The sequence below is a fragment of the Sarcophilus harrisii genome, chromosome 2 (assembly GCF_902635505.1).
Source record: "Sarcophilus harrisii chromosome 2, mSarHar1.11, whole genome shotgun sequence".
Taxonomy (NCBI): Eukaryota; Metazoa; Chordata; class Mammalia; order Dasyuromorphia; family Dasyuridae; genus Sarcophilus; species Sarcophilus harrisii.
In genome coordinates this window covers 164705996-164725187 of record NC_045427.1, presented here as the reverse complement: position 1 = coordinate 164725187, position 19192 = coordinate 164705996, and the positions used below count along the sequence as shown (strand labels likewise).

Here is a 19192-nt window from a genome sequence, read left to right as displayed (position 1 = left end):
CACAGGATAGGGGAAAAAGTTCCTTTCATTTTTTTGTACTGTCTCTTGAATTTTAATAGTGTAAAAAGTTCCCAGTGAGAAAATTCCCTCTATCAGTTCAGATCATCTATCTGCTCTGCAACACATAGTCTTTTAAAGGGTGCTAAGATCAATGGTCTAAAAAGTAAAGTCTGGTATGAGCTCAATTCCTTTCTGTGGCACATGTTGCCCATATGAATTTGGACAAGTTGTTTAACCTCTCAACTTCTAAAGACTATACAGACATGTATATATACTTTAATGACTATTAAGAGTCTTCACAATATTTTGAGTGTTGAACCAAAAATGGTAACTGTAGATATTGCATATAGACATGCAATAAATAACTATATAGGACATATTAAATGCTTCTTCTTGAGTCAGTTGTAGGATTTGTTTGATCTCATAAATGAAGCAAAGAATGAGTTGTTTCATAGTTGGAGATGCAGTCCAATACTGTCTAAAATAATCAAGACTCCCTTTCTTTGAGTAAAATAGAGAAGCATAATTAATACTAGCTCTATTTTACACACCATTTCCCAGCACTTAAAGACACTCAGAGGACTGAAACATAATTTCTTATTTTGTAATTCTCTCTCTCTCTCTCTCTTTCTCTCTCTCTCTCTCTCTCTCTCTCTCTCTCTCTCTCTCTCTCTCTCTCTCTCTCTCTCTCTCTCTCTCTCTCTTTCTCTCTCTCTCTCTGTGTCTCTGTTTCTCTTCTGCCCACTGTGTGTGAGTGATAGATACCCATTGTTCCAATAGTTTTGGTTTAGATTTCAGTTATTAAACTATATACAATGTGTGTATATATAAATATATAATCATAAAATATTTGCATATATCTCTGTGCCTCATGGACCTTATGCCTTTGACCATTGGATACGTTCAGTCAGAATGACCTAGGGTCAAATCACTCTCAAACACTTATTAATTCTGTGATTCTAGATAAGTCACTTGACCTCTCATTGCTTAATTTCCTCAGTAAAAAAAAAAATGGGACAAAAGTTGGACAGAATAACCTCGAATATTCCTTCCCCTTTAAATCTATGCTCCTATGATTTTCTCGTTTGTCTATTATTTCTGATCTGATCCTACTTAGCCAAAGTCCTTCTTGTATGTCTCTAACTGAACATTCAGCTGAGTGACAAGACTTATTCTCTTGTCCCTTATGGTAATGGCTGATTTGGGGGAATTTTTCATATAGAGAGCTATGCACTATATTATTCCTGGCATTAGCCTTCTGGTACTCCTGTCACCCACTCATTTTCCTCATATCCTGAGATGGATGTATTCTTTCCATCATTTCTCCATGTAGTATAGAGTCAGGGTTTCCAGTCAGGCATCCCAACACACACTTTGGTCCTGACCTCTTCAGGTGGTAATCAGATGGAAAATGGCAGATGAAACAACTTTTAATGAATTTTCTGATTCTATTTTGGATTACTTTGTCTAGTTTCATGAAATAAATTGAGATGGATGGAACATTAGAAAGTATTTAAATCAAATATTTTCAGATCAGGAAACTAAGTCCCAGTTAAATAACTTGTTCAACATAACTAAGCCAAAATTAGGATCAATGTCCAGTGGTCTTTTAAGTCCCAGCTTCTTAAACTGTGGTTCATAACCTGATATGGGATCTCATATCTATATGTGGGAATTACAAAATTATGATTTGTTATCAGAAAATGTTTGACTTGAATATATATTTTATAAACCCATATACCCACTATCACATAATGATTTCTTGGGCAAAAAAGTATCACAAGTGGAAAAAATTTTAGAAGCTCTATTTTAGAGAACAATGTTTCAAAAATAATATGGCAACATTACAAAGCAACTAATATCAATAAAGGAATTTAAATCGTAGACAATGACATAAAAGTAAAGGTGTATGTAATTGAAAATTTTTAAATCTGAGTAAAGAACACTTATATTGTATCAATAAGATATTTAACAGCACCCTATTGTTCTAGAAGAGTTATTTGAGCTTTCTAAATGCATTGTTACCACCCATATTGAACCTAACTATATCTTAACTTTGGAAAGAATACAAAGATAGAGATTGTGAAACATCTTTCCATTTGAATTTGTTTTTAAATAGTAGACAAGTCACTTTTCTTGCTGGCACAAAGCTAGAAAGCAAAGGGCTCAGCAAGGGGCTCAACTTTGGGGATCATCTAGTCACATATTTCGATGGTATCTAAGTGAGAAAAATACTGAAAATATCACAGCATAAGTTCAAATCACCTTTTGAGTAATAACTTAAGAGAGTTTTTCTCCTACTCACCTGTTATTTAGAAGAATGAGAAAACCATATCCACTGCAAAAGACACCAGGTAATGTGGTAGGAAAGAGTTTCATAATTCTTTATAGCCATAGGCTATATTCTTAAATGCCTACCTTCTAGAATTACCTTCCATCAATGACACTTCAGTTCTGAGAATGCCACAAAAGACTCAGGAGAGTGATGATTGAAAAGAGCACTTTGTCAGCATTAATGTGCCATAGCAATAAATTACCATTAGTCCTAAGTGTAGCACAAAGGGAATGTGATGCAAATGCTAAAACCTGATATTTGCCTTCTGTGGGTCTCTGACTTTAAGACCATGTTGCTATGAGTTTGCAGATAAAAATCAAACATCCTTATCCATATTGTCTTTGGTGTCTGGACTGAAACTAGACTAGGAGGGTGTCCCAAACAATAAGAGGGAATGACCTGTGGCTGGAGAGCCATGAGAGTGACCTAAATGTTTCTTTCTGAATGTATAAGCAAAAGCTATGACAGTTGAAGGCCCCTCTGTACTACTAAGACACATTCCCTTCTTTTTGAATGCTTTTGCAGTGTTCATGGTGGAGATTCTTGCTTTTGGCTATCTAAGATTTTTTTCTGATTTTAATTTGAAATTTAAAATGAGGAAATTGCATATTGATTTTATAGAAACCATCACTTTAAATAGATCTAATGCTGATAGAAAATACATTTTTAATCCTTTATGGTCAGTTATTTTTAAATATATGTTAAGAAAAACAAGGGTAATCAGATATTTTATAAGGTTTATAAGGACCTAAAAAAAGTCTTAGATGTCAGACTATGGACTATATTCTCTGATCACCAACATTGCTTAAAGCTAAAGGAGAAAGAAAAATCTCTATCTGAATAAACTTCAGTGTGAAGAATTTGTTTTGTTTTGTTTATTTTTTTTTGCTTAATAAACAAAAATTCATCTAAAACTAGAGAATACATATATGAATTAATGAAAAATAACATATTAAGTATTTATTTTGTATATCATATCATGAAAGTACAGGGCATATAAACTGATAGTCTTCTAAAGCATTACATGCCAACATTGCAAAGTAGCCCAAGATAACCAAAGGAATTTAAAGGGTAGATAATAAGATTAATAAATAAAAGTACTTGGAATTGGAATTTTTAAACTCCTCAAACATCTCACATTCTAATAAGAGCTGTAAGCCATAAGGAAAGGCTCTTTAGTTAGGAGAGTGAATAGTACAATCAAAAGCAGGATCTTCAACACTGTTTACTTCTATCTAATTCTTGAGACACATTCTAATTTTTTTTTTCCCAGCATTCATAGAGATGAGTAGGAGCAAAACAATTCCACTAAGTACACTGTAGTAGACTGGCCAAAAGACAAGAATTCTGAAATGTTTCACTTGAAAAATCATGAGTCCACACTTCTCCCTGGTCACCACCACCACCAACAGTATCTAATTCTCTGAAGCCTTAAAAAGAGTTACTTGTTTAGAGGGTGGGATAAAGGGAGAGAATGCTACTGTGCATAATAAGCTACTTCATTGGTTTGAATATAACTAATTTAAATACCTTTATCTACCCTATCCCTCATCATATTAATTTCCTTATGTTACCTTTGTAGTGATTAAAGGAACCTGTGGTACTTTTGAGACAACATGTTACAACTCCTGGTAAGACTGTGCATACAGAATAATTAGCTTATTCCATAATTCAATCTAAGAGACTCCAAAAATTTTGTTGTCCTCTCTCAAATCCTTTTGAAATCCATAATACTAGAAAGTCCCATTTTTATAATTTCTTATTCAAGTTAGGGAATTGTTTCCAATGCAAATGTTACCTAAAAGTTAAAAGCTCTTTAATACTCGTTGCCATCAATAAATCTACATGTTATCTAGAAGAAAACCAACCCTGAACAATCAGAAAAATGAATCTGAGTTTTACTTGGGGCAGGATCTTGGGGAAAATCCATAGTACCCTGCCTGCATGCTCAAAAGCTTTGTTTATAGTGCAATAAAAAAGTCATCCTCGTTCTTTCATATAGTATTATAACTGAGATGAGCAAGAAGTTGTACGCAGAAGGGACACAGGATCATGGACCCAGAAGTACAAGGGATTTCAATGGCTATTTGATACAATTCCTCTATTTTACAGAAGAGAAAGCAGAAATTGAGGGAACTTAAGTGAATGAGCTTAAGGAACTCAAAATTACACTGAGCTTAAGGAACAGATAGGATTAGCACCAAGTGACACAATATACTAATATAATGGGAAAAAGCTCTGTTGCAGGAGTCAGAAAATCTTATGGGCCAGAACTCTTGTACTTAAAACAAGGATTCTTACAAGGTACTAACTAAGTAGAATTAATATGACAATGGTTATCTAGTTTAGCATAGGTGATTAATAAGTACATGTACTTAGTATTTAATATAGTTCCACAAGATTCACACCTATAGTAATGTAATTATAATAGAGTATATAACAGCCAGCAGGGACTGAGAGCCAGATTCATTCATCTTCATCTCACACCACTATGGTGGCTGGTCTTCTGCTCTTCTCCCACTGAGACCAAGGCCATCTGAAAGACTCTCAAGAAAGCTAGCTGGGCCCCAGGCAAGGAAACTAAATTGTGAAGGAGATAATAAAGGATTTAGACTTTAACACCTGGCTATTGTTGTGGTGATTACTGTACTGAAATGAAGGCTGCTCCAAGACCTTCAGGAAACCAACCAAGAACATTACATTTTGGCACCCAAACAGGGACTAAGGATTAACAATCAGCAGTCCAGACTGATACATCCTGATTTCAGTGGAAAAATCTCTTATCCGGAGTTCAGTGGACCCAGAAATTAGGGTAAATACAAAAAATAGACAAGAAGGAAACGTTGTTAAGGGCTAAAGCAGTTTCAGTAAAGCAGTGTTTCAGCTGAAATGGGACAGATGTTTAGAAAACAGCCTTCTTTTCCACCTCAAGGAAAATGTGTTGAAAGCTTAAACTCGCAAAAAAACAAAGATTTGATTGTAACTTGGGAGCAGAGCTTTCTACTTTTAGAAACATTACAATATACATCTCCTTAGTTCTCTAAGGAAAAAGAATTAGATCAAGATGAGTGGAAATTAGTAGGAGAGTAACTAAGCAAATATTACAATGATAATGGCCCTGATTCAATTCCTAAAGAAACGCTCTCTATGTATAAATAGTTTAGATAATTTTACCTTACAAATAATAAATGTCCATTTATAATGAAATTAATTTTGATGAATGAAATGAAATTTTAATGAAATAAAAATGAAAATGTAAATTTACCTTATAAATAATAAAAACTTAAATAGTAAATTATGATAAGGATGATGATATTTTTGAAGTTCACCAAAACACTTTATCTCCTAAGAAAAGGATGCTGAGGGTAAGAATAAAATTCTTAGTATTTTACAAACAGAAACTTTTGCCCCAGGTTTTTAGAATAAGCCAACAAGAAAGTTCTTATTTTTTAATAATATTATTTCTCCTTTTACTTTCCAAGTATCTGGCACATATGGGGAGCTAAATAGCATAGTGAGTGTATGGAGTACCAAGCTTGAAGTTAGGAAGACTCTTCTTCAAATTGAGTCAAATTTATAAGAATAAAAAATAATTCCCCAATTGGCAAATGGTCAAAGATATGGACAATTTTCAGATGAAGAAATTAAAGAAGAAATCTATAGTCATATGAAAAATGCTCTAAATCACTATTTATTAGAGAAATAAAAATTAAAACTCTAAAATATCACCTCACACCTATCAAGTTGGCTAAGATGACCTGAAAAGATAAGAATAAATGTTGGAGGAGATATGGGAAAACTAGACTACTAATGCACTGTTGTTGGAGTTGTGAACTGGTGCAGCCATTCTGGAGAACAATTTTGAACTCTCCCCAAAAGTCTATAAAACTATCCACAGTAGCACTACTGAGTCTGTATCTCAAAGAAAATAGGGGAAAGGACCCACATGAGTTTGTAGCAGCTCCTTTTCATGATGGCAAGTAATTGAAAACCGTGGAAGTTTATTAATTGGTGGATGGATGAATAAGTATATGAATGTAATGGACTATTATTGTTCTATAAGAAATGATAAGCAGGCTCATTTCATAAAACCTAGAAAGATTTAATGAACTGATGCTGAGTGAAGCAGAACCAAGAAAGCATTATACATAGTAACAACAAAATTACACAATAATCAAGTTTGATGGACTTGGCTCTTCTCAACAATGTGATGATTCAAGGCATTTCTAATAGACTCGGTATGGAAAAATGCCATCCCCATCCAGAGAGAGAACTATAAAGACTGAATGTGGATCAAAATATAGTATGGTCATCATTATCATTTTTGTTTGTTTCTATGCTTGTTTTTTCTTTCTCATGGTTATTTCCCTTTTGGTTTGATTTTTCTTGCACAACATGACAAATATGAAAAGATATGTTTAAAAGAATTGCATATAAAAATTCCAGATAATATGGTGTTTGTCTTATCCATACATATTTGAGGAAGAATTACCTGGGGGAATGGGAAAAGGAAAACTCTCAGGTTTTAGATTAACCATATCTCCTTCCCCTTAACAAGAGGAAGACCTTATCAGCTTTGACAAATTAAGAAGCCACTGGATAAGAAATGATTAACTTGACTTCAGGGAGAGAGCCAAGATGATGGAGGGAAGCCAAGAAGCAGCTCAATCTCCCAATTTCACTCAAAAACTACATGAAACCAAGCCTCTGGACAAAGTGACAGAATGAAATCACTCTCCAGCTCAAGATAGATTGGAAAACTTCAAGCAAGGTCATTCTCACTGAGGTGAAAGGAGCTTTCAGCACAGCTCAGACAGAGTCTGGGAAAGCCAATGAGAGGCTTTTAATCATAGGACATCAGCAACTGAGACCCTCAATCCTGGCTCAGAAGCAGAGCAAAACATTAGAATTGTCCTCAGTCCCAGCTCACAAGACAAATGCTGGGAAACCAGTCTGTTTCCTGGAAAGAGCAGATACAGCAAACCACTGCAAACACAAGGAAACCCTGTACTCAAAGCCAAAGCTCAAAGCTGCACAGGAAGTTTGAAACAGCTCCCCCTTTATTCCAGTAGCAGAGCTCAACCTTAAAAGCATAAAAAAAAGAGGAAAACATCAGAAGAAAAGGAAAGAAAATGGACAAGAACAGAAAAGAACCTTGACCATAGAAAGCTACTAGGGAAGAGCAAAACACCTACTCAGATGAGAACAAAATGTCCACAAAGGAAATCTCAAAGAGTAATATGAATTGATCTCAGGCCCAAAGAGCAATGAATCTTCAATAAAGTAAGAGACTTTCATTTCTATTTAAAAAAAATAGAACTAAATAAAACATTTAATCTTCAATCACAGGACTAAAAAGTGTAGAAAGACAAACAGGTGAAAAACAAATCATTTAAAGTTAAATTGTTTATATCCCTAGATGGTAAAATTATATCTGTAACTCTTGAGAAATGTATCTGGTACTGGGGCAAATGAATGGGGTCAGCACATGGACACAGAGTGTGGTTGCAAATGGACTCGTGATGATATTAAAGAAAAAGTCATTAAGGGGTAGAAAGAGGACTATACTGGAAGAAGAAGAAAGGGGAATTTTAATGGGAACAATTAGATCACATAAAGAAGCAGAAAAAGCCTATTACAATGAAATGAAAGAAAGGAGTGGGCTGAGCATTGTCTGAAGCTTGATCTCATCAGTTTTGGCTCAAAGATGGAATAAGTCATTCAGTTGGGTATAAAAATTTACCTAACCCTGTAAAAAGTAGGACAAGACAAAGGGGAGAAAATGGAGGGGCTGTATATGAGGGAGGGCAGAAGCACTAGAAAAAATGGTAAGAGAAGGAGGGGTGTAAAAAGATAAGGCAGTGAGTAGGGTGGATCAAAAAAAGAATCCAAAATACTGCTAAAGAAAGCATGGACAGAATAAAAGTTAAAAGGGGGGAGAAAATAGGATAGAGGGAAATACAGAACTAGTAACCATAACTGTGAATGTAAATGGGATGAACTCTTGTAAAGGGCAGGAACTCTGTATGATTGTTTTAATCCTACAACAAGGTGTTAACTCAGTGGAATTGATAAGACAATGGTTATCTGATTTAGCATGTGCGTTCTCTGGTTCAGTATGATTGATTTAATTGATTTAATCCTAAAACAACTCAGGAGAATTAAGATAATGATTCTCTAGTACTTAGTATAATTCAAGTTGATACCTATTCTACAAGATTGACACCTGCAATAATGTACTTATAATAGCATATATAAGAGCTAAGAAATCTGAGAGGGGGGACAGACTTCAAGATAGAGACAGTCCTGGCAGCTCTCCCCTGCCTCCTGCACTGAAACCAAGATCCATTCTGCAGGGCCACCAGAAAACTAGCCTGTGGCCCCAGGTAAAGGAGACAGACTGTGAAGAAAAGAATAAAGACTTTAGACTTTATCCGTGACTATTCTCTTGGTGATTATTCTACTGCAACTAAGGCTAGTCCAAAGGCCCTCCAGTAAGCTAACCAGGACATTACAAACTCTCCCATAAAATGGAAGCAAACAGCAGAGTGGATTAAAAAAACACAATCCTACAATCAGCAGCATCTATTTAAAACCATTAGTAAGCATCATATGTAATAGAGACAAACTGCAACCATTCCCAATAAGATCTGGAGTGAAACAAGGTTGCCCACTATCACCGCTACTATTTAATATTGTATTAGAAATGCTAGCTATAGCAATAAGAGCTGAGAAAGAGATTAAAGGAATAAGAATAGGCAATGAGGAAACCAAATTATCACTCTTTGCCGATGACATGATGGTATACTTAGAGAACCCCAGAGATTCTGCTAAAAAGTTATTAGAAATAATCCACGACTTTAGCAAAGTTGCTGGTTATAAAATAAACCCACATAAATCATCAGCATTCTTATATATCACTAACAAAATCCAACAGTCAGAGTTACAAAGAGAAATTCCATTTAAAGTAACTACTGATAATATAAAATATTTAGGAATCTATCTGCCAAGGGAAAATCAGAAACTTTATGAGCAAAATTACAGACCACTTTTCACACAAATTAAGTCTGATCTAACCAATTGGAAAAATATTAAATGCTCTTGGATAGGGCGAGCAAATATAATAAAGATGACAATATTACCTAAACTAATCTATTTATTTAGCGCTATACCAATCAGACTCCCAAAAAACTATTTTAATGACCTAGAAAAAATAACAACAAAGTTCATATGGAAAAACAAAAGGTCAAGAATTTCAAGGGAATTAATGAAAAAAAAATCAAATGAAGGTGGCTTAGCTGTACCAGATCTAAAATTATATTATAGAGCAGCAGTTACCAAAACTATTTGGTATTGGCTAAGGAATAGATTAGTTGATCAGTGGAATAGATTAGGTTCAAGGGATAAAACAGTCAACAAATATAGCAACCTAGTCTTTGACAAACCCAAAGATCCCAGCTTTTGGGATAAGAACTTACTGTTTGATAAAAATTGCTGGGAAAATTGGAAACTAATATGGCAGAAACTAGGCATTGATCCATACTTAACGCCGTACACCAAGATAAGGTCAAAATGGGTTCATGACCTAGGCATAAAGAATGAAATTATTAATAAATTAGAGGAACATAGGATAGTTTACCTCTCAGACCTGTGGAAGGGGAAGGTCTTTATGACCAAAGCAGAACTAGAGATCATTACTGATCACAAAATAGAAAATTTCGATTATACCAAACTGAAAAGTTTTTGTACAAACAAAACTAATGCAGACAAGATTAGAAGGGAAGCAATAAACTGGGAAAATATTTTTACAGTCAAAGGTTCTGATAAAGGCCTCATTTCCAAAATATATAGAGAATTAACTCTAATTTATAAAAAATCAAGCCATTCTCCAATTGAAAAATGGTCAAAGGATATGAACAGACAATTCTCAGATGAAGAAATTGAAACTATTTCTAGTCATATGAAAAGATGCTCCAAGTCATTATTAATCAGAGAAATGCAAATTAAGACAACTCTAAGATACCACTACACACCTGTCAGATTGGCTAAGATGACAGGAAAAAATAATGATGATTGTTGGAGGGGATGCGGGAAAACTGGGACATTGATGCATTGTTGGTGGAGTTGTGAACGAATCCAACCATTTTGGAGAGTAGTTTGGAACTATGCTCAAAAAGTTATCAAACTGTGCATACCCTTTGATCCAGCAGTGTTACTACTGGGATTATATCCCAAAGAGATTATAAAGAAGGGAAAGGGACCTGTATGTGCACGAATGTTTGTGGCAGCCCTTTTTGTAGTGGCTAGAAACTGGAAACTGAATGGATGTCCATCAGTTGGAGAATGGCTGAATAAATTGTGGTATATGAAAATTATGGAATATTACTGTTCTGTAAGAAATGACCAACAGGATGATTTCAGAAAGGCCTGGAGAGACTTACACGAACTGATGCTGAGTGAAATGAGCAGGACCAGGAGATCATTATATACTTCAACAACAATACTAGATGATGACCAGTTCTGATGGATCAGGCCATCCTCAGCAACGAGATCAACCAAATCATTTCTTAATGGAGCAGTAATGAACTGAACTAGCTATGCCCAGAAAAAGAACTCTGGGAGATGACTAAAAACCATTACATTGAATTCCCAATCCCTATATTTATGCACACCTGCATTTTTGATTTCCTTCACAAGCTAATTGTACAATATTTCAGAGTCTGATTCTTTTTGTACAGCAAAATAATGTTTTGGTCATGTATACTTATTGTGTATCTAATTTATATTTTAATATATTTAACATCTACTGGTCATCCTGCCATCTAGGGGAGGGGGTGGGGGGGTAAGAGGTGAAAAATTGGAACAAAAGGTTTGGCAATTGTTAATGCTGTAAAGTTACCCATGTATATATCCTGTAAATAAAAGGCTATTAAAAAAAAAAGAAAAGAAACACATTTGACACAAAGAGATATATAGAGTAAAGGTAAAAGGCTAGAACAGAATTTACTATGCTTCAGCTAAAGTATAAAAAGCAGAGGTAGCAATTCTGATTTAAAATAAAGCAAAACTAAAAATAGATCTAATTAAAAGAAATAAGGAAGGAAAGTACATCTTGATAAAGGGCACCATAAACAATGAAGAATTAATGCTATTAAATATATATGTAACAAGTAGTAGAGCATACAAATTCTAAGAGAAGATATTAAGCTAGTTATAGGAAGAAGTAGACAGCAAAATTATATTAGTGGGAAACTTCAACCTTCCTCTCTCAGAATCAGAAAAATCTAACCACAAAATAAACAAGAAAGAAATTAGAGAGGTTAATAGGATCAAAGAAAAGCTAGATATGATAGACCTCTGGAGAAATTTGAATAGAGACAGACAGGAATACAATTTTTTGGCAGCACATGGCAGTTACACAAAAATTAACCATGTATTAGGGTCTAAAAACCTCACAATCAAATGCAGAACAGCAGAAATATAAATGTTTTCTTTTCAAACCATAACACAATTAAAAACTATATTCAATAAAGGACCAGAAAAATTTAAAGTTGGCCAGGGAAAGGGCCAATTGGAAATTAAATAATTTAATTCTAAAGAATGAGTGGGTCAAACAACAAATCACAAAAACAATCCATAATTATATCCAAGAGAATGACAATTATGATACAACATACCAAAACCTATAAGATGCAGTCAAAGCAGTTGTAAGGGAAAACTTTATATCTCTAAATAGTTACATGAATAAAATAGAGAAAGAGGAGATCAATGAATTGGACATGCAACTAAAAAGAACTAAAAAAAGAAATAAATAAAAAGTGCCATTAAATAACAAATTAGAAATTATGAAACTCAAAGGAGAGATTAATGAAATTGAAACTAAGAAAACTATTGAACATTGCTAGCACAATGTTGAATATTAGTGGTGATAATGGGAATCCTTGTTTCTCCCCTGATTTTATTGGGAATATGTCCAGCTTCTCTCCATTACAAATAATGCTTGCTGTAGATTTTAGATAGATAGTGCTTATTATGTTAAGGAAAACTTATCTCTATGCTCTTTAGCATTTTTAATAGGAATGGGTGCTATATTTTGTCAAATATTTTTCTGCATCTATTGAGATTATGATATGATTTCTGTTGCTTTTGTTCTTGATATGGTTGATTGTGGTATTAGTTTTCCTCATATTTCACCAGATCTATATTCCTAGTATAAATCCCACTTGGTTCTGGTGTATTATCCTGTTGATAAATTGCTATAGTCTCTTTACTAATATTTTATTTATAAAGTTTGCATCAATATTCATTAGAAAGATTGAGCTGTAATTTTTTTTCCTTTATTTTGACTTTTCCTGGTTTAGGTATCAGTATCACATTTGAATTATAGAAGAAAATTGGCAGAACTCCTTCTATACCTATTTTTAAAAATAGTTTACATAGTATTGGAATTGTCCTTTAAATGTTTGGTAGAATTCACTTTCGAATCCATCTGGCCCTGGAGATTTTTTCTTAAGGAGTTCATTAATGACGTTCAATTTTTTTTTCCAAAATGGGACTATTAAGTAGTTTATTTCTTCTGTTAATCTGAGCAATTTGTAGTTTTGTAAATATTTCAGTTAGATTGTCAGACATGATGCCATACAGTTGGGCAAAATAGATCCTAATTATTGCTTTATTTTATTTTTTCATTGGTGGCAAGTTCACCCTTTTCATTTTTGGTGCTGGTGATTTTTTCCCTTTCCTTTTTCTAATCAAATTCATCAAAGGTTTATCTATTTTGATGTTATTTTTTCATAAAACCAACTCTTAGTTTTATTGACTTTAGCAATAAAAAAAAAGAAAATAAATTAAAGGAATTCTAATAGGCAATGAGGAAACAAAGCTATCTTTCTTTGCAGATGATATCATGATATAAAGAATCCTAGAAAATCATCCAAAAAATCTACTGCAAATAATTAACAGCTTTAGCTTAGTTTTTACAGGAAAACTGTAAAATAATATGTCAGAAACTTGGCATAGACCTACATCTCATATTTCATACAAAAATAAAGTTAAAATGGGTACATGATTTGGACATATAGGGAATACCATAAGCAAATTAGGAGACCAAGGGGTAATCTACGTAGCAGATCTTTGGAGAAGGGCAGAATTTCTGACCAAAGAAGAGTTAGAGAATATTATGAATGGAAAAAAGGACAATTTTGATTACATTATATTAAAAAGGGTTTGCACAAACAAAACCGACACAAACATGATTAAAGGGGCAATACAAAACTGGGGAAAATCTTTTATACCCAGTTTTTCTGATAGGAGACATCTTTTTTTTTTCATTTCAAGATTTCATTTCTAAAATATATAAAGAGCTGTGTCAAATTTATAAGAATACAGGTCATTCCCCAGTTAGTAAATGGTCAAAGGATATGAGCAGATCATTTTCAGATGATGAAATTAAAGCCATCTATATTCATGTGAAAAATGCTGTAAATCACTATTGATTAGAGAAATACAAATTAAAACAACTCTGAGATACCACCTCATAACTCTCAGATAAGCTAAAATGACAGGAAAAGATAAAGATAAATGTTGGAGGGGATATGGGAAAACTGGGACACTAATACATTGTTGGTGGTGGTATGAAATGATCCAACCATTCCAGAAAGCAATCTGGAACTATATTTAAAAGTCTATAAAACTGAACATACTTGGAGCCAGCAGTAGAATTACTGCGTCTGTATCCCAAGAAAATTATAAAGGAGGGGAAAGGACCCACATGTGCAAAAACATTGTAACAGCAATTTTTGTGGTAGCAAAGAATTGGAAAATGAGTAGATGCCCATCAATCAGGAACGGCTGAACAAGTTGTGGTATATGAAGGTAATGGAATATTATTGTTCTGTAAAAAATGATAAACAAGTCGATTTTAGAAAGACCTGGAAAGATTTTTTTATAAACTGTTGATGTTGAGTACAGAACCAGGAATACATTTTACACAATGACAGCAAAAATGTGCAATGACCAATTATGAAAGACTTGGTTCTTCTTGGTGATTCAGTGATCCAAGGCAATCCCAATAGACTTTGGATAAAAAATGTCATCAGTATCCAGAAAAAGAACTATGAAAATCGAATGTAAATCAACACAAGCCATGTTCACTTCTTTTTTCTATTTTTTTTTTAATCTCTCCCATGGCTTTTCCCTTTTATTCTGATTTTTCTCTCTCAATACATTCATAACACAATGTGTATTGAAAATAAATAAATAAACCAAAAAAAGTTGTACATATTTAATCTATATTGGATTGTTTGATGTCTTGTGGTGAGGGAAGGTAAGGGAGGAAGCAAGAAAAATCTGCAACACAAAGTCTAACAAAAATGAATGCTGAAAACTATCTTTACATGTATTTGGAAAATAAAATACTATTGAAAATTTAAAGTAAATAAAAATGTGATGATCAACTATGAAAAGCTTGGCTCTTCTTAGTGATTCAGGACAATTCCAATAGATTTGAGATAGAAAATGCCATCTGGTATCCAAAGAGAGATCTACAGATACTGAATGCTAATTGATGCACACTACTCTCACCTTTCTTTTGTTTGCTTGCTTTTATTTCTTGTGGTTTTTCCCTTTTGTTCCAATTTTATTTTTGCAACATAAATAATATAGAAACATGTTTAAAATGATTGTACATGTATAATCTATATCAGATTGATTGATGCCTTGGGGACAGGGGAAGCTTAAAAGGAGGAAAGGAGAAAAAAAAACATTGGAACTCAAAATCTTACAAAAATTAATGTTGAAAACTATTTTTATATGTAATTGGAAAAATAAAATACTGTTGAATTAAAATAAAAGACTGCTCTTGGGGAAGTCAAATCTGGTCTCTGATACTTTTCTAGCTGGGCAGATCATTTAAGCCTGTTTGCCTCAGTTTCTCATCAATAAAATGAACTGAAGAAGGATTTGCCATTTCCTTCTGCCACATTAGTATCTTTGCCAAGAAAACTCCAAATGGTGTCACAAAAAGTTGGACATGACTGGAAAATTACTGAACATCCAACCTTGCGCATAATACTCAATAAGCACTTATTTGTTCATTCATTAATTTTTCATCATCAAGGATATAGTGAGATACTGTGACAATGACAATGTGACAATTGTCGATACAACGAATATACTATCTCTCTATATAGGACAATATCATTGTTGATAGTAACATGCATAGTGTAGAACATTTAATTCTCTATTCCCTTATTTCTAAAACTGAATGACAGTGATTCGATGGCTAGAGGAAAAGTATCAATTCCATGTAATTGCACAGATTATAAGGAGTCATTTCCCTGTTCTTCAATATTTATCTTTATGATGAAAAGATACAAGTCATCCTGCCAACTATCTTTGAAAAAGAAAAAGAAAATATCAAGAGAACCAGCACTTTTAGAAATAAAAAGGAAACATTTTGGAGAAAAGTTGAAATGTCTCAAAGATTAAAGATTGAGCCTACTTACATAAATTAAAATCTGAAGTGTTAGATATGCCTAGGCAGAAAGCAAAATGAAGATGTGATCTCCAGAGGCTTCTCAAAAAGCATGGGTAAAGGAGAAAAGCACTGTCACAAGTGAAAGAAAATAGAAAAAATATGCTTATCTGAATTTGTTGCTATGTTCACATAAAGTCAAATATAAAGTTTTGACTCTTCCATGTGAGGCAAATACTACCACCTGGATAGGCAACAGGTACATTAAGCAACACAGGAAAACTTGGGGATTGTAGTAATTTAAATCCCTTGATTCTGTAGACTTAAAAACATATAGTATGAAATTATTTATAAACCCAGTATTTTAAAACATTTAACAAGAGGCCTATAGAATGGGCAATATGGATAGATTTTAGGATATATTCCTCCAGAGGGTACCCATATCAACAAGATAATAGATTCATTGAAGTAGTATTTTTAAGGTCCACTTCACTCAAATTTTATATACACCTAAATCGCCGGACAAAAAACACACAGACATGTATCAACATACATGCACATAATCAGAAAGTATATTTAGAAACTATCAACCTCATAACAGAAGCATATATTTTTTAATTGCCTTACCTTGAAAATGCAGCAATATTATCAGCTAAAGTTTCTTGATCATTAGCACCAGATCGATAATAATCATAAATGGACTTTTGAAGAACTGATTGTGCATATTTTTCAAAATCATCAATACAAACTGGCCTGGAAAACATTTTTCAGGTTCTTGGTAGTTCACAGTCTTTTTGCTTTGCTTTTTTTACACTGATGGTCCCTTTATTTGTAAATCATTAATATGACACATTTCCAAAGTTCACTTCAGGAATATGTTATTCACAAAAAGTACACAAACAAACGACCAATAGGCCACCTAGACTTTGAAATCCCAGTCTCCAAAAGAATATCTATGCCCAAATTATATACGTTTTGCATGTATCTATCATAGAAAGCTAGGGACTTGTAGTCAGCCAAAACACACATAGATAGATAGATAGATAGATAGATAGATAGATAGATGTGTGTATATATATCTTAGCTGCCACTACCTACCTGCCACTTCAGATGATATGTCTGCCATTGAAGTCATATCTTTGGATATTATTGCTATGGAGTCCAGGTAAAATATCCATGTGTTGTAAAAGAAGGAAAGGAAAAGTACAATTACAGAAGTCAGTGTGATAAAGTTAAAGAAAGAACTGATTCTAAAGCTTAGATCTCATTTCTAATATATATTATCAATGTAACCTAAGCTAGTCTTTTAATTATGCTGGCCCCATTTTTCTTTTATTTTCTCAGTATTCTGATGAAAGAAAAGTGAGGGTGGGGGGGAAATGTTTTTTGTTAAATGCTACTATTTTTCCAGGCACTGTGCAAAAGGTTTTGAAAATGGTATTCATTTAATCCCCACAACAACCTTGATTTTACAGTTAAGAAACTTGAGTAGAAGTGACTGTTACCACAATTACTAAATGTCTGAAGCTGGATTTCATTCAAGTTTTCCTTGTTAGTTGTGGAAAGAAGCACATTAAAGGATTAAAGATCATACCATATTACAGCTCCAATTTCTTAATTTGTTGAACTAGAATAGGTGATCTAGAAAAGTACTTTCATTTTGTTTAGTTTATAGACTGGAGCATTGAAATCATAAAAAATTGAATCAAATACTAACCCCATTATTTATTTTGTGAATAGGGACAATTTATTGAACCTCTTTGCATCTTTTTTGTTGCTGTTGTTTAGTTGTTTTCAGTCATGTCTGACTGTCAGACTTTTTGAGATTTTCTTTGCAAAGATACAAGAGTGTTTTGCATTTCCTTCTACTCATTTTACAGAGGAGGAAACTAAGGCATATAGGTAGTATCTAAGGCCAGATTTGAACTGAGATGTTCTTGATTCCAAGCTCAGCACTCTATTACTGCTCTTTTTGCACCTAAATTTCTTTATTTTTTTTAAAATGGAGATAATAATACATATAAAATAAACCTGATGCTGCTGTTATGAGGTTCAAATAAAAGATCATATATGTAAAGAACTTTGTAAAATTTTAATGATATTTTATTTTCCCAAATACATGGAAAGATAGTTTTCAACATCCATCTTCACAAAGCTTTGTGTTTCAGATTTTTCTCTCTTTCCTTCCCTCCCTGCATCCCCGAGACAACAAGAAATCTGATATAGGTTAAATGTGTGCAATTCTTCTAAGCATATTTCTACATTCATTTTGCTGAGCAAACAAAAAGCAAAAACAAAAACCTGAGAAGAGAGAAAATCAAAAACAAACAACAACAACAAAGGTAAAAATACTATGCTTTAATCTATGTCCAGTCTTCATAGCTTTCTGTTTGGATGGGGATGTCATTTTTCTATGCTAAGTCTATTGGAACTGCCCTTAAATCACCTCATTATTGGAAAGAGTCAAGTCCCTCACAGTTGATCATCACATAATCTTATTGTTACTATGTACAATGTTCTCTTGATTCTATTCACTTCATTTATCATTAGTTCATGCAAGTCTTTCCAGGCTTTTCTATTTCTTATAGAATGATAATTGTCCATTACATTTATATGTCATAACTTATTTAGCCCTTCTCCAACGGAAAGGCATCCATTCAATTTATAGATCTTTGTCACTAAACTTTGTAAATGTTAAAGCAATATAATGTCATATCTGAATTAAGTATGGAATCAGGTTGCTGGATCAGTCAGCCCATACTTTCTTTATACAGGCCAGTAGTTATTATCATAATCATGACAATAAATCTAAACCAGGAGAATAGTTCCATGTGGACAATGAAGTATGATTTCTGAGACAGCTAACATCAATCCAAAATTGCAAAGGGTTAGGAAGTTGTCCCCAAATTGGAAGAATGACTTAAAAAGGAAAGGTAGCCTGGGGAATACAAGGAGACATCTGTACTTCAATAAGAAGAGATACAGAGAAGAAAGGAAGTAGATATTTACATTTAATTAGAGAGAGCCTTACTAATAAGGCCTGCTTTGAGAATGGGAAAATTTAGGGAAAACACTATTTTTTTAAACTTCAAAGAAGGAGGATGAAAATGAATAGTATAATAGTATATACTGAATAAGCATAAAGATGGGATGCTACAGAGAGTGAGTGGGACAATGAAAGAAGGACTAATAGAGAGAGCCTGTCTGAAAAGGCCCCAGAGAACACTACCACCAAAATCAAGACTTCAGGGTCACCAGAGAGGCTTTGGTCTGAGACCCTCTACTGTTTCTAGCTTGAAGTGGTCAGCAGCCACAATCTGTCTCCTTCCAAGGTTTCCATTCTTTAATCTCCCAAATGCAATTGAGCTACTGAACACTTGATG

General features: G+C 33.6%; 1 protein-coding gene across 1 annotated transcript in view; it reads right to left on the bottom strand.

Moving 5' to 3' along the window:
• Positions 1 to 16613, bottom strand: part of HAO1 (hydroxyacid oxidase 1) — a 74926-nt gene extending 58313 nt beyond the window's left edge. The window contains exon 1 of the mRNA XM_003758199.3: positions 16437 to 16613. Coding sequence (XP_003758247.1) covers positions 16437 to 16573 — 137 coding nt within the window. The 5' untranslated portion in view covers positions 16574 to 16613. The remainder of the gene's footprint in view (positions 1 to 16436) is intronic.
• Positions 16614 to 19192: the final 2579 nt, after the last annotated feature.